This window comes from Ictidomys tridecemlineatus, chromosome 6 (assembly GCF_052094955.1).
Source record: "Ictidomys tridecemlineatus isolate mIctTri1 chromosome 6, mIctTri1.hap1, whole genome shotgun sequence".
NCBI lineage: Eukaryota > Metazoa > Chordata > Mammalia > Rodentia > Sciuridae > Ictidomys > Ictidomys tridecemlineatus.
In genome coordinates, this window is record NC_135482.1 from 13,162,077 (window position 1) to 13,178,917 (window position 16,841).

Sequence of the window (16,841 nt, forward strand, 5' to 3'; positions counted from 1 at the left end):
GGAGCCCCCACCTTTACTGTTTCCGGCTTTGTGGAAACTCTTGACCTTGGGCCAGAGGAGAGGAGGCCAGACCCCACCCTTGGAGGGGGCCCAGTGGGAAAGGAGGGGGCGGATACCAGCTCCCCAAAGAAAAATACGGAAAAGGTCAGCAAAGGCTCCCAGCCTGGGTCATGGTCACGTTGCCCTAGTCCAACATCTGTAGGCAGACCAGGGCTGAACCAGGGAGCGGGTTTAGACTGAAGTTGGGGGAACAGAATGTCTCCGGGGAGCCCAGTCGCAGCTGGAGGTGCGGGGCTGGGTGGTTTGCATGGAGGACATCGCCATCTAGTGGTCATTTCGGTCCTGAGCCCAGGGCTGCTCCTGGACGTTGCTGCCCCAGCTATGCAGGCATGGGGTCCTTCACCCCTCCTTTGTCTCCCACAGGTAATGGACAGCTCAATGCCCCTGATCGGGGAGCATGTGGAAGAGGACAAGCAGCTGATGGCTGACCTCGTTGTCTCCAAAATGAGCCAATTCCTAATGCCAGGGGGCACAGTACCCTCACCCCTGAAGCCATGGGTAAGATTCTGCAGAATAAAGAACATGCTGCATGTCTGGGCTGGGGGCCCCTCGATCCAACAGAGGGATCCCAGGGAAGGAGCCATAGTGGGTAGATAGGAATGAGGTGGGAAGAGGTGGGCGTCCCCATGGGGGGACTCAGGACGTCTCTAGGGGCCCCTCCTCCCTGCTGGAGAGAAAGATCTGGTCCCACCTGGCCTTCAGGCACCTGTGGGCAGAGAGCACTGACAGCTGTCACAATCCCTTGCCGGCATCCTGGGCCTGAACAAGAGCCTGGGTTCACAGGTCCCTGTGTGTTCCTAGGGCACAGATGATGGAGACTATTGTGTCTCCCTGCACAGCCCCCACCAAGGAGGACCCACCCACTCTGCAGAGAATCCTCCAGCTGCAGTCTCATCCAGAGACTTGCTCCTGTCCCCCACCCAGATCCTGCTGTCCCCACAAGACCTCATCCATGATCACAGATGTCAGGTTGATGGTTCAACTTGAGGAGGGCACGGGTGGCCCTCTGCTCTGGAATGTTCTGTCTTGGGTAGTGGCCACCCCAACTCGTACCTGTGTGAGACCCGAACACTTAATAAGCCTGCAAGGAGGTCTCACTCACTAAAACCATCTCTCTAAAGCTGGCCCCACCCAGGAAAAGGCCAGGGAGATGGCTACAGGCTTCCTTTTTCTTCCGCTTTAGGCTCCACAGACCAAACCCGCAAAATCCCCCGGGCAAGGCCAGCTGGGACCTCAGCTGGGACAGCCCCAGCCACGCCCACCTCCACAAGGTAAGAGCCAGGGAGGATGTCAGGGTGGTGCCCGGGACCTCCAGAGGGCACTGTGGAAGGATCCATCTTCACACCACACCCGTTCCACACCGACCACGAGGTGTGTCAACCCTTTAGCGACAGGGAAGGAAAGAGAAGGTAGACCTGCCTTTCAGTGCGGGTTGTGCACGGGGCTGGGCACTTTCTAGCCTCCCAAGCTCTCCACAGGAGAGACATCCGTATTTCCTTTGTTCTGCGGTGGCCATGGAAGCTTCACCCAGGGAGGCACAAGCAACTGGCAGATGGACAGTCTGGCCTTTTAGGCCTTCTAGAACGTGTTCACTTCTAGCTCCCAGATGCATGAGCCAATCCACTGGAGTGAGAGAGGAGAAAAAGCAGAACACAAGACAAGACCTTGTCAAATGAAATCCTTCCCCATAAACATTCCAGCAGCACTACATAAATGCCACCGTTTGCCAGGGGACCGATAAGTATGGATACCGCCGTGAGACCAGATCACTAGAACAGCTAGGAGCGCTTCCCGGGAACCTCTGCGGCCCGGGAGCTCTCCCACGCAACCGCAGGGAGGAAATGCCCCCTCTTACCCTCCAGAGCAGCTCTGCAGGGAGCCACCAGGCCGGGCAGCTTCCTTGCAACCTCTAAGGATCTGCTTTAAAATTGACCAGAAAGAAAGAGCTTCTATCTCGTCTGGCCTCGCAGCCACAATCCTGAACACAATACATGTACTGCTTCTCGGAAAAAGCCAACCTTGGGCAGCAGGTGGTCCCCTCTTCCATAAATCTAAGGAAAATTGCCCCTTCCTCCCTCAGGACTTCCTCCCTCCTCCTCTCCTTCCTCCCTCCTCTCTCCCTCCCTCCCTCCTCTCCTTCCTCCCTCCCTTTCTCTATCACTGTCATTTATTCAGTGTATTCTTTTATATCGGCTCACGTTTTCACATAAATGAATGTGATGTTGACTATTTCCCCCCCTATACTCCAAAATACATGCACAATTATCGAAACTATATTCGACCACACTTGTCAAAACGCTGGGCTAGTTGACCTTTCCGCCTCCGTGTCTGTAGTAGCATGGTCTGGCAGTACAATGGCTTATTCAGACTCGCATCCACTCTAAAGGCCAGAGTAGGCTTCCCCACTTAATCTTACTCATGTCTTTTTCTTTGTCCCTGAAGTTTTCTCTCATTCTCTAGTCTGACAAATCCCCAGAGTTTTGAGGCTCAGTTCCCTCTACAATTTAAAACAGTAACACTCGGGCCGCACAGGGTACTGCACGCCTGTAATCCCAGGGACTCGGGAGGCTGAGGAAGGAGGATTGCAAGTTGGAGGATCGCAAATTCAAAGCCAGCCTCAGCAAGTTAAAGAGACCCTGTCTCAAAGCATAAAAAGGGCAGGGGATGTGGCTCAGTTGTAGAGCACCCCCGAGGTCAACCCCGGGGCTGAAAGAAAGCCACATTTGTTGAATGACAACTACGCCTGCGCCTGTGCCTGGGGCCCGGGGCACAGTCCCTCGGGACAGCAGGAGGACTTAGCTGAGGAAGGAGGCAGAGAGAGAAGGGGGGTCCGGGGTCCCAACAGGCCCTTCAAGAACACACTCCAGTGACCTCACGTCATCCCCTCTCCCAGCCTCCATTTCCTCAGCGATAAAGGAGGACAAAGCAGCGGTCACAGGTACCGATGAGGAACTGTCCCCAGAACAATGCGGGTGAAGCAGTTAGCGAGGTGCCTGACAGAGAGAACCAGCCTAGAGACATGAGCTCTTCCTACTGTCACTCGCTGTCAACAACCGCTCCCAACCTCTGGCTGGTAGTAACCTGTCTTACTCACAGATCTAAAAACCAGGTTGCTCCTGATCATCATCAAGGGTCCTTGTACCTCACGCGACCCCACTGTCCGCCTGGCAAGACTTCCCTAAGTCTAAATGTTCCAAACGACACGCGTCACCCCCAGCCTCCTGGCCTGCTCTGCCTGCCCCCTCCTTCCCACTTTTTAAAAACACATTTGAACAGAGCCCCCTTTTAAAAGAGAGCTACTGACTGTGGTTTCCTCTCTGCCCAGAGCAGAAACACGCCGGATAAAGAGAGGTTATTTTAAGGAACATGCAGCTCAACACACTTCTAGTCCGTGGAAAAATAATCGATCTAAAACCAGTTAAGGTAACTAAAGAAAACGCTCCTAGAATTAACAATCCGGATTAAAAATAACAAGGCTAATTTATCTTCTCAAACAAGCCTAATTGAAGAGTGAGGTTTTCACCAGTTTCCCCCAATGACAAGATCACATTATTGCTTCACACTCGATGCTCGTTTTCAAACTCGGTAACAGTGAAGGTTTCCTTTCAATAAACTTTGCTTTCTAGCAGCAATCCTGTGATTCGGCAAAGACTTTTTATACATGATATTTTGTGTCTGTGCTTAAATTTAAAAAATGCTAAATTGTATGCTTTTCAAAAAAAAAAAAACTAAAAGAAATAACGAGGGTATCTTTTAATGAATCCAAGGGATATATAGGGACTTAAAGTTGATGAGTTGAGAACACAGAGTTTTCAAAATATTATCGGCCCAGGGTGGGGATGGAGTTTAAGAACCATGTAGAAAACATGATGTTTTATTTGACCTGCAGTGGGGTTTAGAAGTAAAACAGTTTCCAACATTTAAAACTCGGGAACCTTTACTTAAACATCTAGATTTTATGTTAAGCCTCCCACCCTCCCCCCTTGCCAATTTCTAGAGCCTTCCCCCCCCACCACCCTTTTTATTTTAGAGACAGGGTCTCCCTGAGTTGCATAGGGCCTCACTAAGTTGCTGAGGCTGGCTTTGAACTCTTGGTCCTCCTGCCTCAGCCTCCCAAGCCACTAGGATGACAGATACAGAGATTCCAGAAACAGTGAGTCTGCCTTCCTACATAGAGCCATCAGCTGCCAGCTAGTCAGGGCTGACCCCTGGACCCAGCGAGGACTCTGCCTCTGCCCTGCTCCTCTCTGTTGTCACTTCCAGGGTGACAGGCGGTCAATGGCTATTTTCTTTAGGCTCAGCACCTCTTTAGAGAAAGTTCTCTGAACCCTTATTATGTCCAGAGGGAAGGGTTTTTTTAAAGCAGCTATTTTTCTGACACTCCTCCACTTTGTTTATTTACATACCCGCCTGGCCCAGAGGTGTGGGAGTTTGAAATCTAGGGGTCCTCCCATCTACCGTCATGAAAGAGGTCAAGGTTCAAGGCCTCACGCCATCATTTGCTAAACTGGGGTTGTAATTTAATCCAATTTAGAAAGTGTTCCCCACGCTCACAAAAATGTTTAATTGGGAGGGCCGTTTGGCGTATGGTCCAATGACTTCATTGTGTGACTTCCCCACAGTCACGTGGCAAGCTCCTGACCAGGCTTGAGTCAGGACCCGGGGCTCCTGGGGCCAGCAGAGAGTCAGGGCCACCAGGCGGACAGGTCATGCCCTCGGCAAATGTGCCCAGCGGGCTCTGTGTCCAAGGGGAAGGGTCCTCTGGCACCTAGCCAGAGCTGCTGCCACCAGAGAAAGCAGCGGAATTTTCTTAATCCACACAAAGACGTCGTGAGGACTCAGGGCAGCCCTGGGAGGACTGTGTCTCCACCTCTGTGCAAAGAGCAGGGTCACATCTCCTCCATCCGTTTCTCTAGAAAAAGGATATGCTGCTCCTGGAAGTTCTTAGAAAAATGTAGAGAGCAATGCCAAAAGTCAGGGATGATTCTGTCCCTCTTTTTCAAAGCCACGCCTCTTCTGCCTGCTCTTGATCCTCCTGCCTCAGCCTCCCAAGCCGGAGGGAGAAGAATCCGAGTCCCTCATGACCCCCCCCCCACCTTTGCAGTGTTCAGGGCCTTGTAACTCAAAGCTGCAGAATCACCCGCAGTTTTCTGCTCCAGCTGGGTAACAGCAAAGAGCCGCAGCCTGGGCCCGTAGACCACAGCAGCGGCAGGACTGGTTCTGGGTGCAGCTTCTCTCCTGGCTGGCAGATGGCAGCTGCTTCCTTCTTCCCCAGACGCACACCCACATTCGATGTCTCTTCGTCTTCTTAGGGGGACCCCACCCTGTTGATCAGCCCTCACCCTGATAGCCTCCACCACCCTTAATTACCCCCTCAAAGACCCCACCTCCAAAAGCAATCACACTGAGGGTTAGGGCTTCAACGTCCCGATCTGGGGTACACGATGTGGTCCGCATCACCACCCCACATCTACTGTGTCAAGTTCTTTTTTTTTTTTTTTTTGACAAGATCCCCAATGATCCATGGGCACATTAGAGTTTTAGGCCCAGTGAGTCTATGAACAACTTTCCATCTTTCTTTTCCACATAGCTTTATGTATTTGTGCCAAAAGAATAAACATCTGTGCTGTCACATAAGCCACTTTTATGAGCAGTATGTGTTCAGTGCCATCAGTAGCATCCCTGTCACTTAATGCTATTCTGCCACATCCTACGATCGGATGACCCCAGCCTCTTCCACTGGACAGATGCGCCTGGGGCCCCTGGAGACTTCCTGTGGCTTTGTATCTATTCCGTTTTCAGTGTTTACTGTTGTTAACCACAATTTGGGCACAGTCCTGTTGAGCCTCATGAGTGTGAACCTAACCCTCCCTTCGGCCTGCAGGGGGTCCTCGTCAGGCCCAGTCTCCTCAGACCCCCAGATCCGGAAGCCCCTCCCAACAGAGGCTCTCCCCGCAAGGCCAGCAACCCCTGAGCCCCCAGTCTGGATCCCCACAGCAGCAGCGGTCGCCAGGATCTCCACAGCTCTCCCGGGCATCTGGGGGCAGCTCCCCGAACCAGGCCTCCAAGCCGGGCACCAGCCTGGCCTCGCAGCCCCGGCCGCCCGTGCAGGGCCGCAGCACCTCGCAGCAGGGGGATGAGTCCAAGAAGACAGCAGCGCCCCATCCCCATCTCAAGTAAGTGCTCTGGCCATCGGGGGCAGGAGACTGAGGTGCCGGGCTCTTCAGGTCAGGGACTCAGAGCAGAGAAAGATCCAAAGAGGCCTTTCTCTGGGCTTTAGATAATTGGAAACTGGACTGGGGCATTGCCTGGGTGGGGCAGGGCCCAGGGAGACGGAGAAGGGCTCCCGTGTGCCCCTCCATCAGCACAGGAACTAGTTACCTCTTGCTCCTTAGCAAACCTCCCCCAAACTTTGTGGCTTAAGAAAGCCACCATTTTCCTTGGTTCACAACTTGGGGGTTCAGCAGTTTACTCTGAGTTTAACATGCTGGACAATTCTTCGGCTGTGTCTCCTGGAGAACTTCCGGGTACCATGAAGAAGGCCAGGGTAGATTTGGATTTCAGACAAACGTGAAAACTTGGGGTATTTGCCTGGGGTGTGTTAATACTTTAAAAATATACGCTTGCTTTTTGCCTGAAATTTTGAACTGAGTGACGGGAATTTTTCCTTGCCAAGTATGGCGGTCCTCCTCCCCGGGTCACTCCTGTGGATTGGTGGACTGACTGGGGCCAGGTGGTGCTGGCGGTCAGCTGGCCCTGTCTCCAGGGCCTGTCCTCCTCACCTGGTAGGATTGCTTCTAACAGGGCAAAAGCAGAGGCCTGAGGCGTTGGGGGCCCAGCTTGGAAGCTGTACCCCTGCCCTTGTCAAGCAGGTCACCTGGCCGTGCCCAGATTCACAAGGTGGGGAAAGAGTCTTGGCGGAAGGAAGCACCTTGCAAATGGGTGGCCCACAGGGTGGGAGGAACCTGGTCATTTTTTAAAATAACCTTCATCACACACACGCACATCCTTCCTCCTCTCAGGGCTCGCTCTTGGTTTACAGAAAGAGGGATCCCAATCATGTGGCCCCTAGAAACTTGTTCCTGTGCCCGAACACGAACAGCAATCATCAGTTTCCCAGACCACACCACCGCCCACTTGCTCGGGCCAAGCACTCTGTGAGGCTGGGTTTTCTTAGGTCCCCGTGAGCTTAGAAGTTAAAGACTCTCACTATCCCCATCGTACAGATGAATAAACACAAGGAGACTGCAGAACTTGGCCGAGTTCCTATTGTTCGTAGAGAGAAGGGTGAGGACAGAACCCAAGGCATCCATGATAACATGATTTTTTTTTTCAAATAGGTAATATATTCACATGGTTCAAAGATTTTAAAGACACTAATGATATAAAAGATAGACATTGAAAAGCCTCACTCCAACCCCACTCCCCTGGTCCCTAGAGACGACCATATTTGTTAATTCCTTGTCTGTCCTGCCAGTGTTTCCTTATACAAATAGAAATATATACCCTCTGATCCCCTCCTCGCTTTCTTACACTATGGCCGTATTCACTAACCACACCATTAGGCTCCTTACTTTTCAGTAACAATACAACCTAGAGCTCTTCCACCCTGTTCATTGAGATTTTTAATAGCTGTATAGTATTCCACTAGATTGTTGTACTATGATTATCTAATTAGTCCACCTAAGTAAATATCTGGCTTTAATTTAAACAATGTTGCAATCTTGAACATCTATTTTTTTTCATGGTTTATCTAGCTAGAAACTCATAAATCTCCTGACTCCTTGTCACTGTGGGGAAAAAAAATACCCAGTTTGATAGATTTTAACAAGTGACCCTCAGGCAATAGGGCATTGTAACTGACAGCACAGGCTCTGCAATCAGACTGCCTGGGTTCCAATCCCAGATCCACCATTTAAAAGCTAAACGACCTCCAATAAACTGCTCTACTTTTCTGTGCTACAGTGTCTTCACATGCAAATGGATACAGTATCTCTCGGGGTTATTATAAGAATGAAATGAGTTTCTGCACAGTGTGTGCTTAGAATGTTAAGGCACCAGGCAAGCTTGGAAAGGCGCGGCCTGTCCCCGTGTACAAAGGTCACCGCAGCTATTCCAGGGCAGGCGAGAGCTTTGGAACTTGGGCCAGGTTTGGGCACTGGCTTTGTGGTCATCTAGCTAGAATCCCATAGTCTCCTGACTCCTTGTTTAGCATATCCTTTCTAATTTTTTCATCTTTATTTTCTTGGCAATGCTGGGGGATGAGCCCAGGGCCCTGTGCGTGCTAGGAAGTGCTCCACCACGGAGCCACACCCGTAGCCCTAGAGTATCGTTTTATTTAGTTCAAGTCGGCAGGTATTTACCAGATACCCACTCTGGGCCTCATCCTGGATAAGGCTTTTACGGGTTCATAAGGGAGGGGCAAAACTAGTCCCCACTTAGAAGAGGATCTCCATTTTTTAGTGTGTCGGCAAGGCGGCGTGCAGACCCTTTAAACTCGTGACGTATCTACATCGTCCCATCCTAGGTCACCTCCCCTGGACTGTGAACGTTTCAAGGGTAGGGCATGCTGCATTTGTCCCTGCACCCCGTCAGCTGGCCCCGGGGCTGGCACTCAGGAAGGGCTCAGCAGGATGGCTGAGGCCAGCTCCCGTGACACACTTGGAGAAGGCACCGGGGGTCCCATCAGCTGGGACCATGGAAATTCCAAAATGGTGGGGGTGGGGGCAACCATAAAGGCCTTGAGAAAGAGGTGGGAACGGAAGCCAGAGGGTCAGATCCGGATTCCCACCGTGGGGCACCCCAGTTGGCCCAGGGCGTCTGAGCACACAGGCGGGGGGAGGTCCGGCCTCCCTGGCGAGGCCTGCTGCCTGGGCAGCCTGGGTGAGGGGCAGGAGCCCAGCCCTGGAGGCCGCCCCTCTGGCTGTGAGAGTCCACCAGAGCAAGGCCTGCCTCCGCCAGCCCCGATTTCTGTACCCAACAAACGGGGACCTCAGCAAGCGCTTGCAGATCGGGTGACATCCCCACCAGTCCCAGGTAAGGGCTGCGACGCCCGGGTTCCGGTCTCTCAGGCCTCTGGCTTTTGGGACAGCCCCAGGCCCAGGTCCTCGGGAGCCCGGGCCTTGGCCCCGCAACCTCCTGGCCTCTCTCTTGCAGCAAATCTCAGTCCCTGACTAACAGCCTCAGCACCTCGGACGCCTCCCAGCGCGGGACCCCGAGTGAGGACGAGGCGAAGGCCGAGACCATCCGCAACCTGAGGAAGTCCTTCGCCAGCCTCTTCTCGGACTAGCCCCGCCGGGCAGAGGGCAGGAGCCCGGGACCCTGGGCCCTCTCCTGGCCCGGCCTCCCCCTCGGCCTTCGTTCCTGGCAGGAAGAGGAGGCAGGGCCCGAGAACACACTTTCCAAATGCCTTCGACCCAGGAACGGACTGACCGTCTCCGTGTGTCCCCACTGTCCTCCGTCGTGACCCCAGCGCTGTCTGAATGAGGGGTGGGCCCTGGAGAGCCGCCCGGCTCCCCGACTTTGGCCTCTAGACAGACCGCGCCGCCCGCCGTCCCCTCGCTTGCTCCCCTGTGCCCTAGTTCCCACAGTTTCCACGTCTCTCCTTAGTGCTGTGCTTGCCCTTGGGCCGGGTCCCCTCCCAGGCCCTGGCCACCCCGATCCAGTGCAGCCCCTGGAGTCGACCCCGCCACACAGGAGGCAATAATTTTTAACAGCAAAGAAAGAAAAAACCCCAGCAGGGCCTCTACCCCCTGCCCACATCCGTGCTGGACCTGCCCTCAGAGCAGCAGGCAGAGGCCCTTCACGGCCAGGGCAGTGGGGGAGGAGACTGAGGTCCACAGGAAGCAGCCAGACCTGGGCCACTCGTGGGGCCTTTAAACAGCAGAAGCAGAGAGACGCCCTCGGGTGCTGCCCAGGCTGAGGGTGGCCCTTAGCTGGACAGCCGCGGTGGGCACAGGCTCTTGTAGGAATCCTGACCATCCTCGCGACCTGCCCGTGTGTCAGGACCCAGGGAGAATCAGCAGACCCAGGCAGGGGACAGAAGGGCTCCAGGTCAGCGTGGCGCAGACCCTGCCCGCAAGGCCCTGGTGGGCCTCTCAATTCCAGGAGGGTCCCGTGACCAAGGGGGCTTGGGAAACACTGTTAGGGGACTCCTTTGAAGACGCAGAGTGCAGAGTAGGTGGCAAAGGCTCTTGGAATTCCTGCAGGACAAACGATCAGCTCTAACTTTATTTTATCCAACTTATTTGACCAAGCAAGTGAATGACAAAGCGGACAGGGCTCTCTCCCCTGTCCCAGCCCACCTCCTGTGATCAGTGGAGCCAGAGCGGTCCCGAGTCACCAAGCACCTGGTGCTAGAAACATCATAGGTGCAGAAGCAGCCTCCCGGGCCCAGAATATTGTGACCTCACCATGTTATCCCCTCACAGCCCCCTGGGAAACTTGAATATGTTTTCCCCTCACTGACCCCGGGAAGGAGGTGAAAACTAAAGTTGGCCTGGAGATTGCTTAGCAATCAGCTGAGGCCTAGCCAGGTTCCCAGGAGCATAAGACAGTCGCCACCTTTGTGGTCCTTTCAACCCAGACTGCAGTGGTGAGGACAAGGACAGAGACTCTCTCCTGCATTGGGTCACTAGAACCCTGAGCCTCACGGGTTAATGGCTAGAGACTGATACTGGCTCAGTATCGAAGTGCTAACCTGACTGGCCGACAGAGGTCCACTTGGACCTTAGGGTCATCCCCATCTTGCCCTCTTTCCTCCCTCATGATCAGGTCAGTGTTGAAAGCAAGAGAGCCTGAGCTACATGAGAGATCCTCTCCTCCTGCTCAGGATCCCTGGTCTTGGACTCAGTAATAAGTAGCAGCTCCAGCATCAGAAACATCAGAGAGCTCCTGTTGTCAGTGACCACTCAGAGCCATGGTTTGGCAGCTGAGGCCTGGTTGGCCCTGACTAGGATCAGCAGAAAAAAAAAAACAAACCCAGCCGTGGCATGAGGTGAGGGGACAGCTGGTGAGGGTCTGGTTCTCTTTCCAGTACCCAGAGGACCCCACCCCCTTATTCTGTGCCTGTGTCCTGTTGAGTTCAGTGTCTCTGGACAATCCCTGGTGGCACGGGGACCTCACTGTGCCGCATCTCCTTCCTCCTCTCTCAGCCTGTGCCCGGTGACAGGACTGTAAGCAGGCCACTATGGCCAGGAGCAGCAGGGGCATCCGGGGCAGCGCAGATTGGGAGATGGCCAGCCCAGTCGCCTGGAGCGGACTGCAGCTGCCTTGGGAGCATCACCTTTGTGGCATTCCGCTAGACCCCCCAGGCAGGAGGCGGCGAGGCCTTGGGGCCAACACTTGCCCCCCCCCCACTTTGGAGAGGTCGTGTGAAGGTGGGGAACAGACCAGTTCATGATTCAACAGAACTTTGCTTTTCCTCCATTTCCTCTCCTCTGCTGCCTGACCTCCTTCTCTCCCTCTGCCTAACAACCTCTCGGGGACACGGGCCGGGCAGGACAAAGGGAACAAGACAGTGGTGTCCAAGGCGGGTGCCTTTGAAAGCTGTGGTTCTGCCGTGCTGGGCACGTGCTGTACCGCTGAGCCACAGCCCAGCCCGGCACACCTAGCCGGAGAGCGTGTGAACATCAGTCCACATAAGGTCTGCTCGTTGGCCCTGATCAGTCAGTGGTCGGGGATCCTGGAAGTTCCAGCGCCCACGATTCCACGCAGAGGTAACCACTGGACATGGACATGGGCACATCCTAAAATCCTGTTGTCACCTTTTAGTTTGCAGTTCTCTTTCTAGGGGGTCTCTGACAACTGCTTCAGTAACCCACGGCTTCCCCACTTGGCCCTGAGAAGTTAGGGTCACTCATGCAGGTCTCATGTTGAGAAGCAGAGCCCCAGCCTCATGGGCCTCAAGGCCAGGGACCCTCACTTCTCTCCTGATGGTGGCAGTTGAGTTTGCGCCCGTAGAAGGACCAGGGCCTCTGCCCCTAGGTGTTCATCACGATTCCAGCACAGTTCCAGGTCTTGCAGTCTGGTTCTTCTACTTTACAAGGTATATTTCTTGCCCCCATTTTTCATGGGTAGATCCTTCAAAGAAATAATGCTGAGCTACTTTCTGAATCAGTGAGAGAAGAACTGTAGGTCCCAGGATGTGGGACCAGAGTCCACGTGCTGTAGGAGCTTAAGAACATGGGACACCCCGTGGCCATCATCAGTCCTTGACAACCCCCCAACGCTCTGTGATACCACAGCTCCACACGCACAGCCAGCTGGTCCCAGGCTGCAGGGAGTTTCTCAGTGTGGCCGTGGCTTGTGCAGAGTGGTTACAAAGGCAAATGAAGCCTCCTTTCAGACCAAAGGAGTCAGAATTTCTAGTCAGGGGCCCAGAACCGGCCTCGGCCAGTCTCCCTGGTGGTGTTTCGATGCCTACTGAAGTAAGATCAGCCGCCCTGAGCTCAGCTGGACGGGAGGCCAGGCACGAGAGGCGTTTGGTCTGGATGTGTTTCAGTCACCAGTAGCTTGGGACCTGGTCCCTTGAGGAGCCAAATTCGTGGCTCCATAAACAGTGACCACATGGCCTAAATTTTCCTGCTTTCCTATATTCTGTCCCTTGTTCCTAGAAACATCTCAGCATTTAAATGTCCTCCCTGATACTCCAACTCCAGTAACACAGTCCTTTTAAACTCCTCATCATCCTGATTTTTACAGCCATCACAGATATGTCTAGATCCATGACAAACAACTTTTATAATCAACAAATCTGAATAGTTTTCCATGGGTCTATACATGCATCTAGAGGCCAGGGATGGAGAGGCCTATGGATGGAGACCTGGAGCCCCCAAATGGACGGTTTTCTCCCATATACTAGCACATGTTCCTTCCCAAAATTTAACCTTTAATAACTGTGGCATTTAGAAACTGGAAAGGACAGAAAGAAAAGGGGAGTCACTGTATATAGATTCCGAAAGGTTACATTTGTTGTTTTTTGCTTTGTTTTACACTTTGACCCAAAGAAAGGCCAGCATTTTCCCTCCTAGCTGACTTGTTGAAGCTGAAATACAACAAAGATCCATTCAATTTGTGCACAATGGTAGGGATTTAAAAACACAGCTTCAGAGGATACCCGCCAGCCAGGGAAAATTTCCTGCAGATCTTCCTGCATCAGCATGATAAAATGGCACTGTGCTTACAGGTTCAAGCACCTTTCCAGGGACACCAGAGTGCATGTACCCTCTTTCCCACCAACTCCCTGGTTCTATCATTACTATATTCCCTCCTAATATTCACGCCCTGTGCATAGATAGGGCAGTTAGCGCTACCTTCCCCAAATTCCAGGTGTGATGGGTGTTCTCCGTGTGATAACAGACACGGCAGCATGAAACAGAACATCAGGTGATCTCACTGCAGTTCCTGCAGTGAGGTACCTTGTGCATGAGGCAGAGTATACGCATAGCTCGTAGTAGGTGCTCAGGGCATGTTTTAAGTGGGCCCTCCTAGCAAACTGTGATGTTAATAAAATATAAAAGATTAAACTCAAAGAAAAAGGCTGTCTTTCAAAGTGTATCATTGTAAGGAAGTCACTTGCCTAGAACCAAACCAAAGATTAGTAAAATGTGGTAAAATAAACTGGAAAAATCAGAGACAGTTTTCCAACCTCAGAAAGATCTCTAAACTGAATCTGAAAAGGAAGGGGAGCCACCTGAATGAGCCTGAGACAGCCATCCTGGTGAGCATGGGCCTGAGGCCAGGGGACCCATGGCTGCCACTGCTGGAGCTGGAGAAGGACTAGGGAGCCACAGCTGGGTGCCTCCAGGCCGGTGCAGCCAAGGCCATGGCCTAGCAAGGGAAGCAGCCTTCTTGCAAGCCATATCGATCACACCTCCCCAGAACACAGCTTCCCCACAGCCTCAGCCCAGCAAGCAGGCCAATCTTTCCTACTTTACTCAGCTCCATTAAACAGCTGGGTGGCTCACTCTGTTCTGTGCATCTGGAATTTTACTAAGGACGCAGGTTGGTCAGGGGCTGGGCTAGCAAAGCCAGCCTTGTGGATACAAGGAGTCGCTTAATTCATCCACGGGGACTAGCTCAGTGCCCAAGTCCTTTCATGTGTATAGCATGCGTTTATCCTGGAGGGCGAGCTGGCTGGTTACTAAACACACTGACAAGGGTCAAAAGCTGTCCAGGCCCCTAAGTGGCCACTGATTAAATTAACGGTTTCAGCCTAATTAATATTTAGACTCTAATAGGAGGTGGCACTTTGGGCTTGGCTGAACACAAATGGACGGCGGGGCAACAAGCAGGCCAAGTCGCTCCATTGATCAAGCTTGGTGAAAACAGGACATAAAAGCTCCCTTGTGTTTCCACAAACAAAACAAGCAGCGCACAGAGATGAGATGTGGACACTTAGACCTTGTGCTCAGCTCTCAATGGATAGGCCAAGAGGAAAAGGCAAGAAGAGTTGGGAAATGGTTTTGGAATTAGTGAGGCATTTCTTTAAGGAAAACCCATCTGAAGCATCGCTTCTGTGTGTGTGTGCGTGTGAATCCTTTAAAATCTTAAATACCTTTTATAATATCTACACCGTTGGTCCTGTCAATTTTAATTTCATTCTCCAAACTCTCCTATTGCAAATGTCTGTTATCCACGGTCTTCCATTAAGTAGCAAGTGGACATTTCCCTGTCCATCAGCATTTTGCTATGGAATATCAGAAACAAGTCCTCCAACCTGTCAGGGAATCCCGGGGGACACAGTGATGTCAGTTAAATCTCTGTGACTTACCTAGGCCACTGCAATAATCTTACCACCCTGCGCCCTCCAGTCTGGTAGAGTCTACCCAGGAGTCAGCCCATGCTCCAGAAGAACAGGGGCGGGCTGCCCAGCTCCTCTGGGAGGCTCTGTAAGTAGGCCACTACTGCCCAGGAGCAGGGCCCTGAGAATAGTCAGCAGAGGGAGGAATAAGAAAGTAGTACAGAGATATTGAGCGAAGCAGTGGTTTCAGCCATTGGAAAGAACCAAGCAAGAGCCAGAGAGGTCAGAATCCAAGTTTTACACAAGGAATCCCAGTAACTACCTGGAAAGCAAGCCCACCTCCCACGTCTGGATCACCAACCCCTCCAAACCAGTAATTTTCATTTATAAGTAGGGGTGGGGGAGGGGAGCAAGCACCTGTTACTCAAAATAACTAAAGGGGGAATTTTAAGGGACCAAAGAAAGACTCAAGTCACCAATGTAGATCTGCACCTCACCCGACACTTGCCCCGGAGCTCCATCTCCCTTCTGTGGTCAAGTTAATGTCAGAAAATCACACGCTGAACAGGCTACTGCTAAACTGCCATTTCCCTCCCATTACATACCAGCAACCGTGCAGCTCACAAGTCTCAGTCTAGGGACAGGATTGTAGGGTTTCACAAGCTTCTGTGAATTTAGCTACTGGCATGAGCAAAAATGTTGAAAATTGTTTTAAGAATATGTAATGAACTATTGTAAAAGATGCGCAAATTGAGGTTTAGGGCCCCTGGGCAAAATTCTAAACTGAGAGGGTTTGTGACACCTGCCAGTGAGCCTGAGCAGAGGCAGGGAAGAGCTCCTGTACCCATGGTCACCAGCACCATCATGGGCTCTTGAGGACTGCTCAAAGATGACTGCATCCCGAAAACCGGTGCTTCTGGTTATCACCGTCTCCCACGCCCACCTCCCTCCCTCCCTCTCAGAATCTATTCAGTGGGACTCAACATTATATGGCCACAAAGAGGTGTACAGAGCATTAGAATACATCTGGGCCCATGAACGCTTCGGGGTGACCCTTTTAGCCAAGACCCTCCCTCCCCGAAAAAAGCCATATGGCATCTAGCAGAAACTCATTGAAAAAGACTGACCTGTACCTCAGATATTACAAAATACCACAGAAAGAAAAGTCCACAGCCCTGATCCGCTTTCATACATTAAGCTACTAAAGGTCCTGTGGCTTTTAGAAATTCATATTGACTGGACTTTCTTCACTGTGATGGAAAAAGACTCAATGTACATGTGTAGCAAAAAAAAATGGTTTCGCTTGTATATGACTCAAAATATTCTTGCAGCACATAACATTCCAAGCCATCTCCTTATATGCAAAACAAGATTTTTTAAAAAGCAGGAAGACACTGGCAATATTCCTAAATATTTTCTGCAAATGCTATTCATGTTTTATTCCTATTGTGATTCAGATTTTAATCCGTGTCGCTAGCATGTTTCTATGGTTGTTTGTATATATATGATAAGTCACTTGTGCTTGGCCTTTTTCTCGTTGTAGGAAAAATAAACCTTGAATTTTGTGTAAAAGCAAATATTCTTCAAATGTTCTTTAAATAAGAGGCTATCTTTGAAAAGCAAGTAGCTGATCAGCACTCAAAGCATAACTGTGGTAAAAAGAAGTCATCTACTTAGATGATAAATAAAGCTACTGTGTTCAAAACACGAGGGGCGAGAAGTCTCCACAACCTCGCTCCAGCACCAAGAATCCCCAGAAGCCAGCAGTGTTCAGCCAGGGCTGCTTCAGCGCCCAGAAGTTCCACCATAACCTGAAAGAGCTACAGAGAAAGGGAAAGCGCGCACCCAGCCCAAATTTAACAGAACTAGTTTTGCTTTTATTGATTTTATAAATTCAGTTTTCACTTAAGGAAGACCACTTTAAAAAAAGAAAAAGAAAAGAAACATATAAACTCCCTGCCATAATAATCTGCTTAACTCAGTAGGTTCTTTGATACTTTCAAAATATCCAAGTAACACTGTGCACTTGTTCTAAATG

The 16,841-nt window shown here is 51.7% G+C and overlaps 1 protein-coding gene across 1 annotated transcript in view; it reads left to right on the plus strand.

The window, feature by feature from the left end:
• The window catches only part of Syn3 (synapsin III), a 424,399-nt gene extending 408,019 nt beyond the window's left edge, over window positions 1-16,380 (plus strand). The window contains exons 10-13 of the mRNA XM_078052454.1: window positions 424-558; window positions 1,244-1,331; window positions 5,945-6,236; window positions 9,217-16,380. Of these exons, the coding sequence (XP_077908580.1) occupies window positions 424-558; window positions 1,244-1,331; window positions 5,945-6,236; window positions 9,217-9,349 (648 nt within the window). The 3' untranslated portion in view covers window positions 9,350-16,380. The remainder of the gene's footprint in view (window positions 1-423; window positions 559-1,243; window positions 1,332-5,944; window positions 6,237-9,216) is intronic.
• The last annotated feature ends 461 nt before the right edge of the window (window positions 16,381-16,841 follow it).